The sequence below is a fragment of the Chelon labrosus genome (assembly GCF_963514085.1).
Source record: "Chelon labrosus genome assembly, chromosome: 9".
Classification (NCBI taxonomy): Eukaryota; Metazoa; Chordata; class Actinopteri; order Mugiliformes; family Mugilidae; genus Chelon; species Chelon labrosus.
In genome coordinates, this window is record NC_140359.1 from 14,403,705 (window position 1) to 14,422,308 (window position 18,604).

The following is an 18,604-nucleotide window of genomic DNA, read 5'->3' on the forward strand; positions in this document are numbered from 1 at the left end:
ATAGGCCCCCCTCCCCACCCCCGCCCGCTGCCCTATCTTCTCCACTTGCACCCACTCACCTCCGCTACCTCACACAACACAGCCGCATTTATGCAAAAACACACAAGTGGGAGGCAGCTGATCTCTTTAATCACCCCTGTTGTGATTCATTTAAAGTGGTTCATATTTACAACACAAATCGTCAGGTAAGAAATAAAAAAAAAAATGTCTTCAATTTTCTGGTCTGTGCCCGACAGCAAGGGCAAACACCTACAGCTCTAATGTGACTGAAAAATGGAGTCAGAAACCATTACAAAAGCATCGGCTGAGTCAATTTGTGTGCTTTCGCTCGCAGAGATTACTTAAATTGACAGTTTATTTAACATGACACGAGAGCCATTGTAATGTTTTCATTTTAATGTGTCGAATTTAGAGGATTCCTAACCTTGAACACCCCCTTCCCCATCCTCTAATCCTCAGAACCTTATCAGTATTTTGACTGGAGTCTGCCGGGTTCCTCATAGTTGGGTGTTTTTATTATCAGCGGGAGGCTCAGCCGAACAAGTGGTGACTGAACAATGCGGGAGCGGCGTGAAGGGGTTTAGTTTTTTCAAAGCCTATCACTCGTCTTTGAGAAATTAGTAGTTCTGAGTTAAAGTTCAGCAGATATTGAGTGCTAGTGAAGTGCCGCCCTTTGCTGCTTTGCTGTCTGCTTATGTGGCCCCAGCTTACAGTTGGTATGTGTTAAATCAAAAGGAGGAGACAGGAGTTTGATATATGCCTGTATTTTTGCAAGCCTTGGTGCATTTAAAAGCCTGTGTTTACGGTGAGCAGATGAATCAGGTCCTCCCTCGTTTTTCTTTTTCTTTCATCTCTTTTCCAAAACTTGCATTAGGCCACTTACCTGTGGTACTGTGATGTTTTTGTTGTTTCATTTAAGTCCCTTTGTCCATGCCGCTGCCCTCACCTGTCCGCCTTTCCCGGGTTCCCTCACTTTCTTCAACCCTGTCTCTCTATCAGGGCCAAAGGTCACATCTTAGAGCTCCTGTGAAATCAATCATAGGTCAAACCTTTTAGTCTGCCTCAAAGGCAGCTACCATGTGAGGCTGTGTTTTTGTTCGGTAATAGATAGCTGACTGGATACAGGCCAGTGCATGCTGAGGACAAGCTTTCATTTCTTTATTTATTCCCACTGACACAATGAATTCATTCATGCGGCCCATCGTGCCCGTCATCATTGCTGGGAAAGCATTCACCGCAGATACGTGAGGTCTTTCAGTGATAATAAATACTTTTATACTGACGCTGCCGTCGCCGACTTTGGCGTCCACGGGAGAGAGTGACAGATTGAGACAGGTTGACGGGAAAATGATGCAGAACAGAGCAACCGAGCGAGTTTGTTCCTCGAAATGTTCAGAGATGTACGGGGGCCTTGGAAAAAAAAAATAAAAATGGCCACATCTTTTATTCATGTTCAGTTGTCGAGGTGTCAAGAGTTTTGTCAAGCCTCTCATTGTTCCGTTAACCTTGTCCCTGTGAAATGTTCTGTCTCTATCTCTTTGGTTAAACATTACTGCCCGGCCGCAGGGGGAATGGAGGGAAGAAGGGATGGAAAGATAGAGAGAAAGAGGTTATATTCATCCTTCCATCATTAAACAAACATGGCCTCTGTACAAAAGAGTACAAAAGGACAGCAGCGCAAGCAAGAGAGAGCATGAGCAAGGGAGAACGGGGATGAGAGTGATGAAGAAGAGCGATGGAAATGGGGGAGAGGGATAGGGGGGAGGGTGGTCGAGGAGACAGAGTACCTGTGTGCAGAGCAGAAAGGTGTGCAGTCCATCATCTACAGACAGGCAGACAGGGGATGTCTGGGGAGTTTATTTTTACCTCGATATAAGAGCCTGGATCGGCTGCAGCAGGCTGGTAGCACCTTTCAGTGGGGGTTCTAGGACAGCTGCTGTCCCGGTGTGACCATCTTTCATGGCTTTCAGTACACAAACAAACATGGACACACCACGCTCTAGGTCAAAGCTTACGTTAGGTCATGTTCCTGGCTTCATCCATTTAGAAAACTGTATATACTTTTAGTTTGATGTGATTTGGACGAGCAGTTTCATTACATCACCATGGACTTTGATCAGCTGTAATGTTTTTTTGTGTATTTTTACAGTTTCCTTTCATTATATAGACAATGATAAATTGATTAATAAAAATTATTCAATAATAAAATACTTTGTTGCAGTCCTATATGACATATACAGTTTTGGGAATTTAACAGCACGTCAAAAACTGTGTGAAGCGTGTTGCGAATCCCACAAATAAACTAAGGTTGGAATTCAGCTCCACGAGTCTTTCCTCTCCCTGATTTTCTCTCTGTACAACAGCTAAGTAACAAAGCAACACAGAAGCTGGTCACAGTTTCCGCCTGCTGCCTTCACAGCCAAGCTCAGTCTCTCGCTGTTCAGGTTACATGACGTATGCAGTGCATTTGGGTAAAATAACAGCACTCAAAATATCTGTGAAGCATGTTTCAAACTGACCCCCAACCTAGTGATTTTTTTGTGGAATCGGGGTCAACCACAAATGTGATGCTTTCCCTCTTTACAAATATTTTATAATTCGCGTCCCTGCACAGTCACCATATGTTGCTACAGAGTCTAAGTCTTATAATCTGCACTGTTTCGTTAAGAGTCAGCGTGATCTGCCGGTGATCCCCTGTGGATCGATTAGTATCTTGTATTTATAGATCTGTTGATCACTCCGTCGTCCCTATCCTGTGTTGCTGTTAGAACCAGCGCAGGCACACTGGGAGGGGGAATTGATTAACAAATCAAGCCTGTAATTAATTCTTGCTGTGATCAAAGCCATGGGAGGAAGTCGGTGGAGACCCCGGGACACAAAGGTGAGGTGTCTCGCAGTGTGGTCCCACCGAGCGCGCTCTCATCCTCGTGTTGTTTGTTCATCAAACAGGCGAGTTTTTGATATCGTGATTTTGGGTGAATTTCACGTATCTTTAAATGTTGCCCCCTGCCTGTTCTCTGGCATTGGGGTGATGATTAGCGCTCCTAAAGTGGCATCTGGCTTCCTGTTTCTCATGAGATTTGTAACGGACTGTGACGCACCGCTACGTGTCGTGTTCTGGGGCTGTTTGGCAGTTTTTAATCCACATGCAGGCCCTTTGATCATTATTTTATTGGCAATCGTGGCAGCAATTCCCTTTTTATGTATGGGTTTGTGTTAAAAAATTAAGAATACGTAAGGTTGGTGGTTGGTGAATTTAACATTGCGTGACATTTTTTCCACTTGTCGCCTCAGTCTCCCTTTTTTTTTTGCATCTTCATTAATAAACTCTAATCTCACTTCTGTGTTCTTTGTTTCCTGCAGGTTGGCTCTTTATGTGTATGAGTACCTGCTGCATGTAGGAGCACAGAAGTCAGCACAGACCTTTCTCTCAGAGGTAAGTCTCATTGTGTCAAGCATTCATGTGTCCACTCTGAAGGTTGGTCCGACTCTGACCCTCATACAATATGTCCAGCAAGTGTGGCCGCTAAATGAATTAGCCTGAAGTTACAGTGCTGAGCCATCGGGTTAGTGCAACAGACAAGCTTTTTAACATTAGCGTTGCATTTAGCCGGGCTGGAGCCGGAGCACAGGAAGAGTTATGGTGTTTAGACTGGAGCTGACGTCTTTGGACTGACATTATGGTCCGATCCGCTCAGCAGCTCCATCTCTGTCAGTCTCTTCCCATCTCAATCTGGTCTTTTATTATTTCTCTCTTTGTGATCCTTCCTCTCTGTTCTTTGCCACTCTCTCCACTTCTCTCTCTGAGATTGTCCTCCCTATAATTCTGCTGAGGTAAAAAGGTGATGGGGTGAAAATGAGGTCAGTTGATTATTGTGCTTCGCTGTAAATGACGGTAAATTACAGAGTAGAAGACAGTGACTGGAGGCTTGTTGTACATCGGCCAAAGGAAGAGGAGAACAAAGAGAGAGGGGGATGGAAAAGGTTACATCATCTGCTGGCAATGATTCTCATCACTCTGACTTAGTGTGTGTCCGTGCACATGCGCATACACACACACACACACACACATACCTACCTCAGTGTCTCTGTCGGACACCCTTTCCTCTCCGCCGTATCGCTCGCCCTCTCTCGTTCGCAGATGCAGGAGATGAAAAGGATAGGCGGTGTCATATTCAAGTGTGGGAACGCATTAGCTACGAGTGCAACAAGTGTAAACACAGCCGCTTGTATACAGTTCGCATGCACACACAGAGGGTAAACATTACGCTAAATGTACGTAGCTCTTGCTGGAATGGCGGGGTGGAGTAGCTTTAAAGGCCTCGTCCACAGTGTATCCTCAGGCTCAGGAAATGAGCCGTGACTGGCGATTCACAAATCACACCCAGATACCTAAACGCAAATATCAAATCACAAACAGACAGCGCAGAAGGAAAAAAAAAAAGCAACGAGAAACTCTGCAGAGCTAAATTGATGGCAGAATGAATCCAGAGAAAAAAAGGGCAAACAAAAATAAAAAGGTTGGAATATAATTAGTTTATTTGCAATAGAAGGAACGCTGCACTCCGACAACACACAGCCTACATCTGCCAGTAATCATGATAAAGAGATCTTGCTATAGCATGGTGGAGGTAAATGAAAGAACCTCCCGGGAGAACAGACCACAAGAAGACAGGATATGCGGGCACAGTCTGCTTTTTTTTTTCCCCTACGCTTTCCAGATGAAGGGGGAATAAAAGAACTCGCTAGAAAGTGTCCTGACCTGAACTGTCTGTAATCTTGTTTGGACTAAGCTACAGCCAATTAAATGTGAGAAATGAGGGGCGTCATGCCCATTCTGCATTTTTTTTTTCCCCTTCTTCCATTTAAGCAACAGCGAGGAAGTGAATCCGTCTCTGTCATGGTGTATATGGAAATTGCTGGCTTCCTATAATGTTTCAAATGAACTCGTGCATTTACAAGAACTGCTAACTTGGACAGAAAGTATGCGGGAAAAAAAAAAACAACAAATCGAGGCAGTTCCTGACCCGGCCCCCCCCCCCCACCCACCCCTCCTCAAAAAAATACTTCAAAGCAAAGCATTCTTTCTAAGAGTCGCTGTGTCTGATGTGCAGCTGGGGTCAGGACGGTCTGATTGAAAGTGGAGTGATTCAGTTTTTCCTGTTATTTTAGAGCTCGTTCACACTGCTACTAGACCAGGAGACACAATAGTCTCTTACTGACACAAAATATTCCAGTGAAGGAAATTAAAAAGATGGACATGAGGTCAATTGGAGAGCGAGAGAGCGATATGTGAGTGTGTTCACTGATGCTAAGTAGAAACGAGACACAAGGTCAAATTGCCTTAGGCTGTCTGATTCACACAGCTGTTATACATACACCGATCAGGCATAACATTATGACCATCTTCCTGTGTAGGTCTCCCTTGTTCCTCTGAAACAGTTCTGACTCATCAGAGAACGGACATGGGCCTCCTGAGAGTGTCTGCTAGTGGTTTTAATGTTGTGGCTGATCGGTGTCCTGTTCATTGCGTGCGTGTCTTTTTCTGTCCCCTGGTCATTGTGTGCAAACATAAATTGTCCTTACACTGGGAGTGATGTCAGCAGTCACTGACCTTGACAATAGACCCGGTGAAGGTTTCAGCTGTTTGTCCCACTTTATCTGTATCTCTGCATCAGTGGCGGTACTGGTAGGTGATATACGCCGTGGCTGCCATGCACACCAGAAATGTCACTACATGTCTCAGCAACACAGACCTCAGCAGCTGCGGCTCGTCCAACATGCATTTGCCAGTAGCGTCTTGAAGACGTAATTACAGAGCGACACAGTCACACAGTGGACAAATATAAATGCTCACAATCTCACGAGGCTTACGTAGGCTACCATGTACGCTCTGTGTGGAATCGTCCTAGGAGTAAAAAACAAGCTTTACTCTGTGCCTTTTGTCGGAGCTCAGTGTTGGAATAGACCAACATTAGTGCAGCACATGTGAAGTTTACAGCATTAGATTTTAAAATGTTCAAGTCAGTTTCATTTATACAGCTCCAAAATCAATCGCACAGGACCTGAAAGCCGCAGAGCAAGTAGCTTTCCCTAGCGACGGTGGAAAGGAAAAGGAAATACAGTTTTTACAGGAAGAAACTGTGAGCAGAATACGGCTCATATGGGGACGCCTTTTTGCTTGAGGCCGGCGGGGTGAGAGACGGAAAAAAATATGGAGATGGGACAGAATAGAAGAGATCGTCAGAAACAAGGAGATAAATTCACTCAAATTAACCGATTAAAAATCACAGACAAAGGCTGCCTTCTGCTTGACTTATTCTGCTAGTTAGGTCATTAAGCTAACATGTGCCTCCTGTTTTGATCAGATACACAGAATTATGTTTTATTGTTCATATTTAGCTGTGTGGAATGGACATGGGCCTGGTTGATGCTACAAGAGTCTTTTAATATGCAGACAATCTCAGGTGAAAAATCCAAAGAACCAACTTCCACATGTAATAACTACAACCCTTAAATGATGTATGAGCTGCCCCTGGCCTTGGTAGCAGATATAATACTAGTTTGCCAGATATTTTTGGAACTTGTGTTAAAGAAGACAGGCCTGCTGTGTCCAGTTACAGTTGCTAAGCTACTGTACGATTGGACAAAACTTAGTAAAATCTTACAGCTGAGAAACCGTTCTATATGTTGCTCTATGGCCAAAACAATTTGTAGTTTTATATTTATTGTATAAAACCCAGTACCACAAGGTGAATACCCTGCTGACCTCTCTCTTGATGACAGCCAGTGTATTACCCCACTTTCAAATGTAGCAGTCTATAAAAACTTTTGCCGTGGGACATTGTTTGGATTTCGAGTCATGCAATCATCTTGTTTTGGACATGCCCAAATTCTTGCACAGTTTCTAAGGAAGGAAGGGAGATAAAGACAGAAAAAAGAAGAAGAAATACTGTCGCTGAAAATTCAAAAGGGAAACAGTGAATGACACTTTCTGGAAGCAGAGGGGAAGATAATGCTGTGGAGAGCAGAATGAAGGCTGCGTGGGCTGCACAAAGGTTTGATTGGGCTCCTCAGGCTGGTACATGTCTCCGACCTCATACACCTCCTGACTCAAGAAACGCACGCATTTCTAGACTTTTACAAACAAGTGAATAGAAGGGCTTTTCACGCACACAGAGACCTACTTATCCACTTCTGAGTACATGGGAGTCGTAGCACAATTACATAATGGCATGTGTCGCAAGAATTCCCCTGCGTCCTCTTCAGCCTTACACGGCAAGTATTTCATACGTCAGGCATGTTTCTGAAGCATCTCGTTCTCTCTCTGTCTGTCTGCCAAGATCCGATGGGAGAAGAACATCACATTAGGAGAACCTCCGGGGTTCCTGCACTCATGGTGGTGGTGAGTATGTTAGTGTCTAATGATTTCAGATACATTCTTCTCTGCTGTTTTTCTGCGTCCCTTCACTTTACTGAAAAAAATAGTCATTGTCTCTCTTCCATCTGTTTTTATATGTTTTATCCCATCAGCCGCCACCAAAAGCTCTTCCTCAGTTTGTTATTTGAAAGTTGTAACACTGCATTTGTCATATGCTAAAATAAATAATTCTGATAATAGATAAAAGATGGATGTCTGTTTTTTTTCTCTGTCAGGCTTGAATGTCCTTAATATCTTTGTTTGCCTTTTCTGCATCCTGTAGTGTTTTTTGGGACCTGTACTGTGCAGCTCCAGAGAGAAGAGACACATGTGAACACTCCAGCGAGGCCAAGGCCTTCCATGACTACGTGAGTGTGCTCTTCCTTTTTTCTGGCTCAGTGGTACACTCAGACGAATGCAGAAATCTGTGCTGGGAAATGTTATAAGGAGACAGAGAGAAGAGTTGATCAAAATGTATGTTTATTGCTTATTTTATGGAGTATGATATGTTGCACACCAAACTCACCTTGTAATATTCTTCACTGCTTCAAACACTTGCTTCACTTCAGTGTCTCCATGTCTACTTCCTACTTGCCTATGGTTAGGGTATTTTTTCTAGCTTTAATATTGCAAAAAACAATATTAGTGAGTGTCTTGCTGCATTTTTATCATAAAGCTGAGACAAACTTTATCAGTCTGATCCAATACACTTAACATTAGCTACATTTACACGGGCAAGGATTATTCAGCCTAGTTGAAATCATCATCAGCTGATTAGAGAATCCAACTTTTTTCATTGATACGAAATAAAATGATCTGATACGATATACACCGACCAGCCATAAGATTATGACCTAATATTGTGTAGGTCTCCCTTGTGCCTCCAAAACAGTTGTGACTCATCAGAGAATGGACATGGGCCTTTATGTCTCGCCTAGAAACTCGCCACACGCACAGAAAGAATGGATTTATTCCAACCAGAGGGAAACGATCAGATCAAGTCTTTATACAGTTACTAGGCACTAATATTTGCCCATTGAACGGATTAACAAAGGTTTACACCATCCCTCTCAATCCGATTGAAAACCCCTTCCAATTGAGCCAGTCTGTTTCAGACTGAGGTGCTTACATGAGTCATTATTGTTCTGATTATTCATTGTTCATTATTCACTTTGGGTGATTCCGCTAATGTGAATGTAGCATTAGTGGAATAGTAGTGTCCGTGCAAACGTTGCTGCATGGCTCCAACTTGCCCTTGCAAGGATGGTTTGCTTTCATGTAAGTCTTTGATCCTTTAATCGAACACTTGCTGTGATGTTCAAAGTGTGTGACAAAGTGTACTGAATATATATTGTACCGCTTAGCGTCTGTAGCTGCTGCTTGCCTTCCACCAGAGAACAGCAGCCATAAACTGCAGCACACATGCATAAAGTGTTGTGGGCACGTTGCGCCGAAGAGCAGACTGGGCAGGAAGACAACGGCCCATGTGGTGGAAACATTGTTTATTGCTGTGTTTTCTCAGCGTGGCTCCACTTCACTGCTGTAATTCCAGCACATCTAGACACGGGTTGATTCAGTCATGCACCATCCAGCAACTGGAATACATCGGGCAGTGCCAGAGCTCTTGAAGTTTTCGATTAACTGGTGACTAAGAGAAAGGAAGTGTGGCTGGAGTTTTGAGGTGTGTGTGTGTGTGTGAGCAGGGGTCTTCTCTCTACTGATTTTTATGTTGTTGTTTTCCCTCCGTAGCCTGAAGTCTGACTCATCAGATTTGTGTGTACAGTGGTTTATTGAGATGTATTGTTGGAAGTGCACAGGTCAGGGGTTTCTGCCTACCCCAGCAGGATCTTCTCTCTCTCTCTCTCTCCCTCTCTCTCTGCTCCCTCTTTCCTTTACGCTTGCAATCCTGTTGGACTGGTGGGGCTTTTATCTTCTTGCAGTAGGTGTGTGCGCTTGTGTACGTGTGCGCATACGCAGGTGAGGCTGCTGATGCTGGCGATGATGATCGGGGTGATGAATAGGCGCTCCTAGGACGGGGCAGCAGTGTGATGATGTCATCCCGGCTCTGGGGGAAGGGAGCTGGAGGGCAGAGCGACCTCAGCCCTGAGAGACAAACAGAAAAGAGAGGAGAGAGGTGGAGAAAAACTGGGGGAGCATGGTAAGGGGATAGGAAGAGGGAAGGGGACCAAAAGGGGGGCAAAACATCAAAACACGAACAAACAAACAGGCGTAATTAAATATAAATGTACTCAGGATTATAATGACAGCGTCGTGTTGTTTCAACTTATCTGATCGGAGTCAGTTCCATTCAGAAATCCTTCTGAATATATCTTAACGTCATTAGCAAAGGCCACCAGCAGCAGCAGCGTATTCTTACATTTCCAGCAGGGTTGTAATCAGAGGATTATAATTAGACCAATTGTAATTAGACCAAGGTCACTCGCAATCAACTGCACCGTTGCCGCGCTGCTTCTCGGATCCAATCAGAGGTGCTACGCACATATCTGCCGCTCAATTAAAACAGAATGAGGGGACAACTGCGGTGGACGACGTTGGAAAAAGTAGCGCGCCTTAATTCGGTGCTGGCGTCTCTCTTTCAGTCTCCTGACTTTGAGACTGATGGAGATTTTAATCAGACATTTTCATGGTAATTATTTTCAGATAGCTAATTACTGAGTGAAGTCCTAATTAATGCCGGGGAGATGTAGGAGCTCATTCGCGTCATCTTTGTGTTCCCTTTCCTTTGATAACTGATGGGATTGTGACAAGGCTTTTGACTTCATCCGCACGCTTATCCCAGTTTGAACCTACTGTAGATACGACCAGCTTTGTGTGAAACAAGTGGTTTCGTTTGTTTTTTTTTCCCTCGGTTCCGTCTGTTTACACGTGAATGATGTTTTGCATGTAGTTGTGTAATGTAGATGCCAATCACACAACTAGATTGGAGCAAGTGAGGATGGTCTTCTAGGACATTAATACAGTAATCTAATGTTAAAAAGGAAACAAAGACCAAAGTGAGGAGAGATGCAATGGTATTGATTTCCATCCTCAGACGAGGCATTTCGGGCATCAGAAAGGCGGTTTGCAGTTCTGTTAAGTGCTTTGTAAATTGTGTTCTCAATACTAAATGAGCGGTTTCCATTTGCAAGGGCCCATGGAGTCATAAAAACAAGTTATTTTTAAATTCTCGTGCTTGGCCCGGAAATGAACTGATAAGAGGCGAAGATCAAAATCGTTTCTGTCTTTAAAGAATAACACACAGATCCAGGCAGGTCATTTCAGGCATTTGACTGACAGTGTTGCGTGTTTGAAAGCTGACGGCCGTCTGGAACACCTTGAGTTTTATGTCTTGAGCCAATTTCAACTTCTGCCGACAGGTTTTCGTAATGGTAAAACACTTATCTACCTGTTGATCCTCAAAACGCTTTACAGTCACAATTACGCATTCACCCACTTATTCACACAAGCCCACACACATTCACACACAAGCACTGGGAGCAACTCGGTGTTCAGAGTCTAGCTCAAGGACCTTGGATCAAACCGCTAACGCTCTGAGCTGCAGCTAAAAGTTAAAAGACGTGCAAGTTGCAACAACAACAGAGTGAGAACTAATCGAGGCAGAGTGAAATAAGACCATATTTGACATATTAGCACACAGATGCATTGGTGCATGATTGTGTATTTGCTTGTAGCAGACTGAGGACAATGCATTGAGCACATTTAGTTTGCAGAACAATTATACTCTGTGCAGGCTCCATCCAGTATATTATTCTTGCAAGCTCTAGAGGAGACACTCAGAGAGGCAGGCTGGTGCAGATGGCTTTGGAAGGACGGCACTCTGAACCGTACTCCACTGCGAGAGACGGCCTGGCTTCTGATTTCGGGAGATTATCAGCGTCTGACAGTTGTACTGGTTGCACTGTGCGGCCTCCAGATAAGAACGAGCTTTAACTGAAGCAAGCCGTCAATGAAAAAATGCTTCTGGATTAATAGAGGTTTTTGTTTAAGTGGCGATAATTGTGAATTAACTAAAATGTCGTAGGTGGTTGTGATAGTCTGTAAAGATGTGTAGTGATCATGTGACCGGGCTTTTAGATGCACGCGTTTGTTGCACCATTAAGTACGTGATAGATTGTCATTGAGGACACAGTCTAGATTGTTTCAAATCATCATGTGGGTCCAAGTAAACTTAACCTGCTGCATCTGGGGGAAAAAAGAAAAGCAACTCTCTTAAAAAAAAAAAAAAAGAAGATAGAGAGAAAGAAAGAGAGAATAGAAAAGCTCTCTTGGCCACAGTAGAAAAATGTCAAACTGACATCTTTAAATGTCTTGTTTTGTCTGATAGATATCCAAAATATGCAATTTTCAATGACATGTCAAAGGAAATACTCTCAAACTAGCAGCTGAACGGTTTTGCTGGTATTTTTGTTGGGGAAATGACTCAAGCAAATAGCCTGTTATCAGAATAGCTGTCAATGAATTCTCTGTCAACTGACTAATCAATTCAACCTATTATTTACTCGTCCTTTGCCCCAGTTAATTACGTGATGTGTTTTTTATGCCATTTTTTTTATTTTTAGAGGTATTAAAAGATTACACTGCAGCACTTGGGGGTCTTATGGGTGACTTACTGTGTCTTGGGATGCTCTAAACTGGTAAAACTGCAGTAAAAATAATTGTGATCTCATCCCTCTGGCTGCCCCCAACAATTAAAATGAAGAAAGACGGATAACAGATGGATGAACTGCAGATCGAGCAGACATAAAATGTGCAGCAGACAGACAGCGGCGTTACAGCAAGTATTACAGCGAGGGGAGCCGGGTATCATTGTGTGGCATCACTGTGGGAGATAGCAGGCACACAGCAGTTAGAGGGGAAGGAGAGATCAAGAGGCAGCGCCAAGAGCAAACCCCCTTTGATAAAAACGCTCCGTCTCACCCTGCCACATCTTACGCTAACGCTCTCCCACTCACACATGGAAATGTATTCTCACAGTTTATTAACAGCGCACAAATTCCGCTCGCATATTGTAAAGCTAAAGGATACACAGATTTGTAGCAACACTCAGGACTGCTCTGTTCGTTTACATACGGATGCACGCTCGGTGTTTGATAAGCACAAGTGCACATGCACCCTATTGCGCTGTCTGAGAGAGACAGAAGGACACGGTTTAACTGAAAACAGCTCCTGTCTGCAATGACAAACAAACATGTTGTGAAATGTATAAATACATGCTGTTGCATCAAAAAGGTCACGAATATCCACACTTGACTTCGCATGTCTTTTCATCGGGGATTGTTTTTTTTTGATACAGTACAGAAAAAAAGGCCTTTACCGTGATTGACTGGTTGTTTTCTTTAAGTAACGATGTTCTGCAAGATGTTCTGCAACCTCATTGACACAGTTATACGCAGTGCTTCTAAGACTGTTGCAATAGAAAATGCGGCTACCTCAAAACGACTAATAATTAATGTTTAATTTCCTTTTAGCACCCCACGCATGGCAACACGGGATGACCTTTCCTGGCAAGAATTTTTACTTGTACCCAAGAAATATCAAAACATTAAGAGCCGATTGCCATGAAATTCAGTGAGCACATTTATACGCCCCGCAGCCCACCTTCCCCACACTCTTTCCTGCCATTTGTCCGTCTTGTCCAGAACATTTTTTCCGATAGAATAATTGATGTTAATGCTTAAAGTGGAGCACAAAATTATAGAATCCATGCAAAGTTTTAAATCCGCTGATTACCTTCTAACAAAAATAATCCACTTCAGAGATGCTCTGAGGAGTCCAGAAAAGAAATTATCATCCCATCATGGAAATCAAACTTTTTTTTTTTTTTTTGCAGCTACGTTCTTCACTGCGGGGCTTTCTTTCCCCCTGACTTCTCAGGCAGAGTTGCCTCCGAGCAATCTCCATCAATTAAAAAGCTGCAAAACTTTTGTAACCTTCTGTCTTAGCTGAGATTTGCATGTAGTCGGAGTTGCCACATGCTGCATTTAAATATGTTGAAGGTGATTTCACATTTTACTATCTCTAAGTTTTAAACTGTAACTTGTCAGGAAATAATACAAAAAAAAAAAAAAGAAAAACGCAGCAAATTGCGCTACTTTAGTTCAGAAATGGAGCTGCACATTCAGCCATTCCCGGCTACTTTCATTAACTAATGGAAAATAAGCTCCTGTTTCTGATCAGGACTGATTTATGATTACAGAATAGCATTAAACAAACCTGAGCTTTCAGCGGAACGAAATGCAAACCCTGAATTCTGAGTTTGTGCGTGCATGCATTTGAATAGACAGAGCAAAAACAGAGCGGACATTAACAACCTAGAAACAGAGACTCTGTTGGCTCCAAGTATTGTGGGTAACAAGCTGATTCCAACCAGTGGAGAACCAATGGGGGTTGCAGAGACCCCCAGTCTGTTTCCAGGGAAACAGAGCTCTTTCTCTTCCTCCTCCCCAACAACCCCTCTCTCTGTCTCCGTCCATGTCTCTCTGTCTCTCTCCCTTACACTCTCCCATGTTCCATCTTGGCGGTGTGGAGGAGGAGGGAGATGTGGAGGTGACTCACTGTAACATCATTGCCATGGCAATGAAGAGCGAGCCAAGTGAAGAGGGAGAGAGGGGAGAAAAAGAATGGGAATTTCCATAGGTAAAACAGAGAGGGAAATGTTTGTCACGATCTCCGGGGCGGATTTAAAAAATGGGGGAAATCTCAGCGTTGAACACCCACCATATGTAGGCCTAATTAGACCCTAGGTTTTCTTTACAGAAACATTACAATGACTCACTGTTTCCCCCACTCCTCCCTCCCCTGCTTGCCCCCCTCACTGCCTCATCCTGTCTCTTTCACATCAGCAGTTTTTTTTCCCCCTCTCTCTCTCCTGCATCCCTCCTGTCTATCTCTGCCCATGTTCTACATTCCTCTTCATGGCGACTGCTTCCTCTTTCGCTGGCCTGCTGCGCGCACGAACCCCTCTGTTCTCCAAGGAGTGTGTTTTCCACTGGCGTAATATGCTGAGTCATGTCACATGCGTGTTTGGACATGCCGAGGTGAAGCGTTTATGTGATGTTGACAGGGCAGGGGCAACGATGAGGCCGTGGCACAGAGTGGAGGGGAGAGGTTAACTGAGGGCAGGGAACGACAAGAAGATACTATAGGACAGGGCTGTTCTGTTTGACTCAAGTTATTATTGATCATGAGAACAAGAGGCCGAGTCAGGGGCATATGTTATGTGTCTGCACCAGTAAAGGGCTTATTACTATCTGAGCTTTCACCCACCAACTTTCAAGAGTATGTCTGTTAAATCTTTAATCATAAGAGACTGCTATGAAACGTTTGAAGCACACTGTGTACCTTAACATCCGATCCATGTGGAAGCTTCAGCTATAGAACTGCCACAAAGGTTAACACAGCAACCTTACAGGTTTTGCGATTGACGGGGATTATAGTGAATGATCCGCAGACTGAGCTGCAGAAGCGGCGGCAGAACCCCAGAAAGTGGGAGACTGCTGACAAGACCGGAGTGGCACGTTATCTTTTTGACCCCAACTAACCCCGGTGGTTTATTTGCTGTTGTAGACACCCATGTCCTTATCTCGTGCTGTCTCTTCTGTCTGGCCTTCTAGCCTTAGAAGGACAGAAAGGCGAGACAACTTCTCGCTAGTTGTTCCTGTGGCTGCAAGTCTTTGAATCAGCAGTTCTGCCAGTTTTCTCACTCAGCTTCTTCTCTGCAATTTCAGCATAATTACAAATTATTAAAATGATTCAACTAAAAGATCATTAAAGGTCTGCAGAATCAATATTCTGTGTTTGATGATCATCCATTAAATATTCTCCTCTTCCTCTCAAGCGTTTAAATCTTCCTCTGTGTCTTTTTGCCCTCTCCTCTGTGTGCAGTCCATCTCTCTTATCTCCTCCTGTGTCGTTGAACCAAGCACGATAGCGGTTAGAGAAGTGTGACACCCCAGCACCAAAGTGACTATCATTTTCAACTCTGTGCGTGTATCTGACAGTGCATCAGCCCGTGGCTCCACCTCACATATTATACTGCTCCTCACAGCCTCAGAGATGTTTACAAGGGTCGATAATGATATCAGTGATAAAGAAAACGCGGCCAATCTTCACCGTCTCTCCCACTGTGCAGTTGATATCACCCACCTGTAATCGCCCAGAGAGACCGAGTAGATTAGCTGTGTGCTGCCATTTTACCAGGTAATCACCTGTAATGTTACACTAGAGAGCGTCCCGGCTGCTGCTGGGAATTCTGTTGTGCACGATAATGTGCTGCCGAAGGTGATAAAGATTGCGAAGATTTAGAAGGACAGAGACGGGGAACGCGGCGAGCCAGCGGGTGTTGTGCCAGAATAAAACGGAGAAAATTCAGACGAGAGAAATTAGCTTTTGATTATAAAATTATTTACACACAAAGCTCATTTCCTCTCTTCATATCCTGTTTTCCTCCCCATAGACGTGAGAATGCACAAACCATTTGTTTATGTGATGGTTCCTATTTTCGGTTATTAAAATAACTTCTTTGCATATTTGTGAACTATTTATGATATTATCAACGTGTTTTCAACTGTCTGTTGTTAGCCACCCCAAAATAATTTCTGTAACAGACGCATTTCTAATTGTCCTTTAAAGGGGAACTACTGTTTTTTACAACCTGGACCTTATTTTTGGCATAAAATACGGTCGTTTACTCACCCATATAACTTTTGTGTAATTTGTATTCCTTCGGGAGATAATTAGATCAGCATATATCCATGTAGTGGGAGTGACTGGGGCACCGAAACGCAGCATCTAAATAACGCATTATCTTCATTTCACCAATATTTTGTTATCGTACGCTAGTGCTATTCCCCGTTGAGTCCGGAGTTAGCTGTTATCATCATCCGGGGTCTGTGATGTCTTCTGACCTGGATGATGTTGTCTCTGAGCACTGCGAGTGCCTGCAGCGGTCGGTTTGTTTACCTGTAATTTGCTACTGCTATGGTTCATCCACAACCTCAGAATAGGAAAAATATTTAGCCATGTTGCAAAAAAAAAATTATTTTATTGGTGAAATGAATGAGTTTCGTGGCAGATAATGCGTTATTTAGAGGCTGCATTTCGGTGCCCCAGTCACTCCCACTACATGGATATACGCTGATCTAAATATCTCCCGAAGGACTGCAAATTACACAAGAGTTATATGGGTGAGTAAACGACCGTATTTTATGCCAGAAATAAGGTCCAGGTTGTAAAAAACAGTAGTTCCCCTTTAACATTTGACATCAAGGCTTTGAGGTGCATATTTCTTGCTGAACATAAAGTAATGACTGACTGCTGACTGTAAAGTTAACTGAATTTTTTGGTTATATTGTTAGATCCAGTCAACAGAAGCTTGTCTTCCAGAAATGCTTATGTTTTAACTAATGGCAGCTTCAAGTCGATTTCCTCATGCACTCATTGGTCATCATCCTTGGACGTGGGAAGCTTAAAATCTTGCATTACTGTTTGCAACATGTATTAACATAGGGAATCTAATAAAGTCATTCACCGCTTCTTGATTTATCAGCAACTTAAGAGTTCGATGGACCCTGAAAGTCCAGAGGTCCATATTCAAAGGTAAAACCCACCCTGAGTGTGACATTAGAGGAAAATGCCCGCCGTAAACATGTGGCCTAATCATCGTAGTTTCTCCTAAAAAGCTAACGGGATAATATTTAGAAAGCTTTGTCTTGACTGATGCGGATTTTAACACAGCTGCACATTTATTGATTGTTCTAACTCAGCTTTTTTGACACATTCGTTTCATTTGTAATTGTTCATGCTAGCATTGATAGACTAGAAAAAAATATGCTTTTTGACTCTTGCCTTGGACTCGATGTCCTAAGAAATTCCGTATGATCTTGGTCCAGCAGACTTGATACCTGCGGGTTCACGACTTTGCGAGTACAGTAGCTCTGGTACTATTCGGCTGAGAAGCAGAGCTCTGGGATGAAATGCACAAAGATTTTTGGCACCGCTGTATTATATGGTATGTCTTTGTTTTAAGAAAGGAAGATAGGAATACCAGAGGGCGATTCTGAGCCCATCAGCCTTAAAATTGAAAAGTGAGTTTGGCTCAAGATTCCACAGTGTGTTGATCTGGCCTGCTACGGGAGAGTGTGAATAATACATGGTTAAAGGCAGGGCCCACCCATTCTCATCTCTACACTGCTAACCTTCTCTGTCTCTTTTTTCTTGTGGCTGGTTTACCTCATATAAAACCTTTAGTTATACATTCTGGAGTTGTGTTTTTGACACACAAAAGTTTTATTCTGTGCATATACAGTGCAGTAATGCAAAAATCAATCATCTTATTGCATTTCCACTCTCACACTCTAATACATGAATGTGTGTTTGTCTTGATACTGTGTGCATGTATGCATATGAGAGAGAGAGAGAGAGAATGTGTGTCATGCAGAATGGTAGCTTCTCTTCTTTCCATTCCCTCCCTCCCTCCCTTCAGGAAGTGGACTAATGGCATTTGAGAGGATGGAGGGAGCGGGAAAGAGGGTGAGGGAGGAGGGACGGAGTTCCTTCCTGTGTAGTGTGTCATTTGTAGATCCTGATGTACTTGCGCGTGGCCTTGAGACTCAGTGGTAACCCTCCCACACCCCGCCACCGCCCCTTACCCAAAAGGCTGTCCGAGTTGGTCAGTTTACAAGTTGTTTTTTTTTTTGTCTGTTTTTTTTTACTCACAAAGGAAAAATTGTATCATTTCCATGATGATAACGTTTAACTGTTTCATTGGGTATATAACAACATTTTTCTTCTATTTCTTTTTGAGTAGATCATCTGTTCTGTAAAATATATGAGATTGACCAATTGACCAGCAGTGAGACCGTATTTTGTGATGGCCTTTTTACTCATGTGATGTGCAACCACACCATATCATTTTAAGTATATAAATGTGAAAAGAAGATAAGTAATTAAAAAAACAGCTATGAACCCAGGAATAAATAGTGTATTTGTTGAAGGCCATTGTTGGTGATTCTAAATCGGCCATAGGTGTGCCTGTGAGTGTGAATGGTTGCTTGTCTCTTTGTGTTAGTCCTGCGAAAGACTGGCGACCTTTCCGGGGTGTGCCCGCCTCTTGCCCAATCAAAGCTGGGAAGGTCAAGCTCTTTAAGAAAAAAACAGTTGTAG

At 43.3% G+C, this 18,604-nt stretch overlaps 1 protein-coding gene across 3 annotated transcripts in view; it reads left to right on the forward strand.

Annotated features, from left to right (window-relative positions):
* ssbp2a (single stranded DNA binding protein 2a) overlaps positions 1–18,604 on the forward strand; it is a 50,133-nt gene that overhangs the window by 18,224 nt on the left and 13,305 nt on the right. For all 3 annotated transcript variants that reach the window (XM_084551497.1, XM_084551495.1, XM_084551496.1), the window contains exons 2-4: positions 3,364–3,436; positions 7,344–7,405; positions 7,704–7,788. In XM_084551497.1, the coding sequence (XP_084407623.1) occupies positions 3,364–3,436; positions 7,344–7,405; positions 7,704–7,788 (220 nt within the window). The remainder of the gene's footprint in view (positions 1–3,363; positions 3,437–7,343; positions 7,406–7,703; positions 7,789–18,604) is intronic.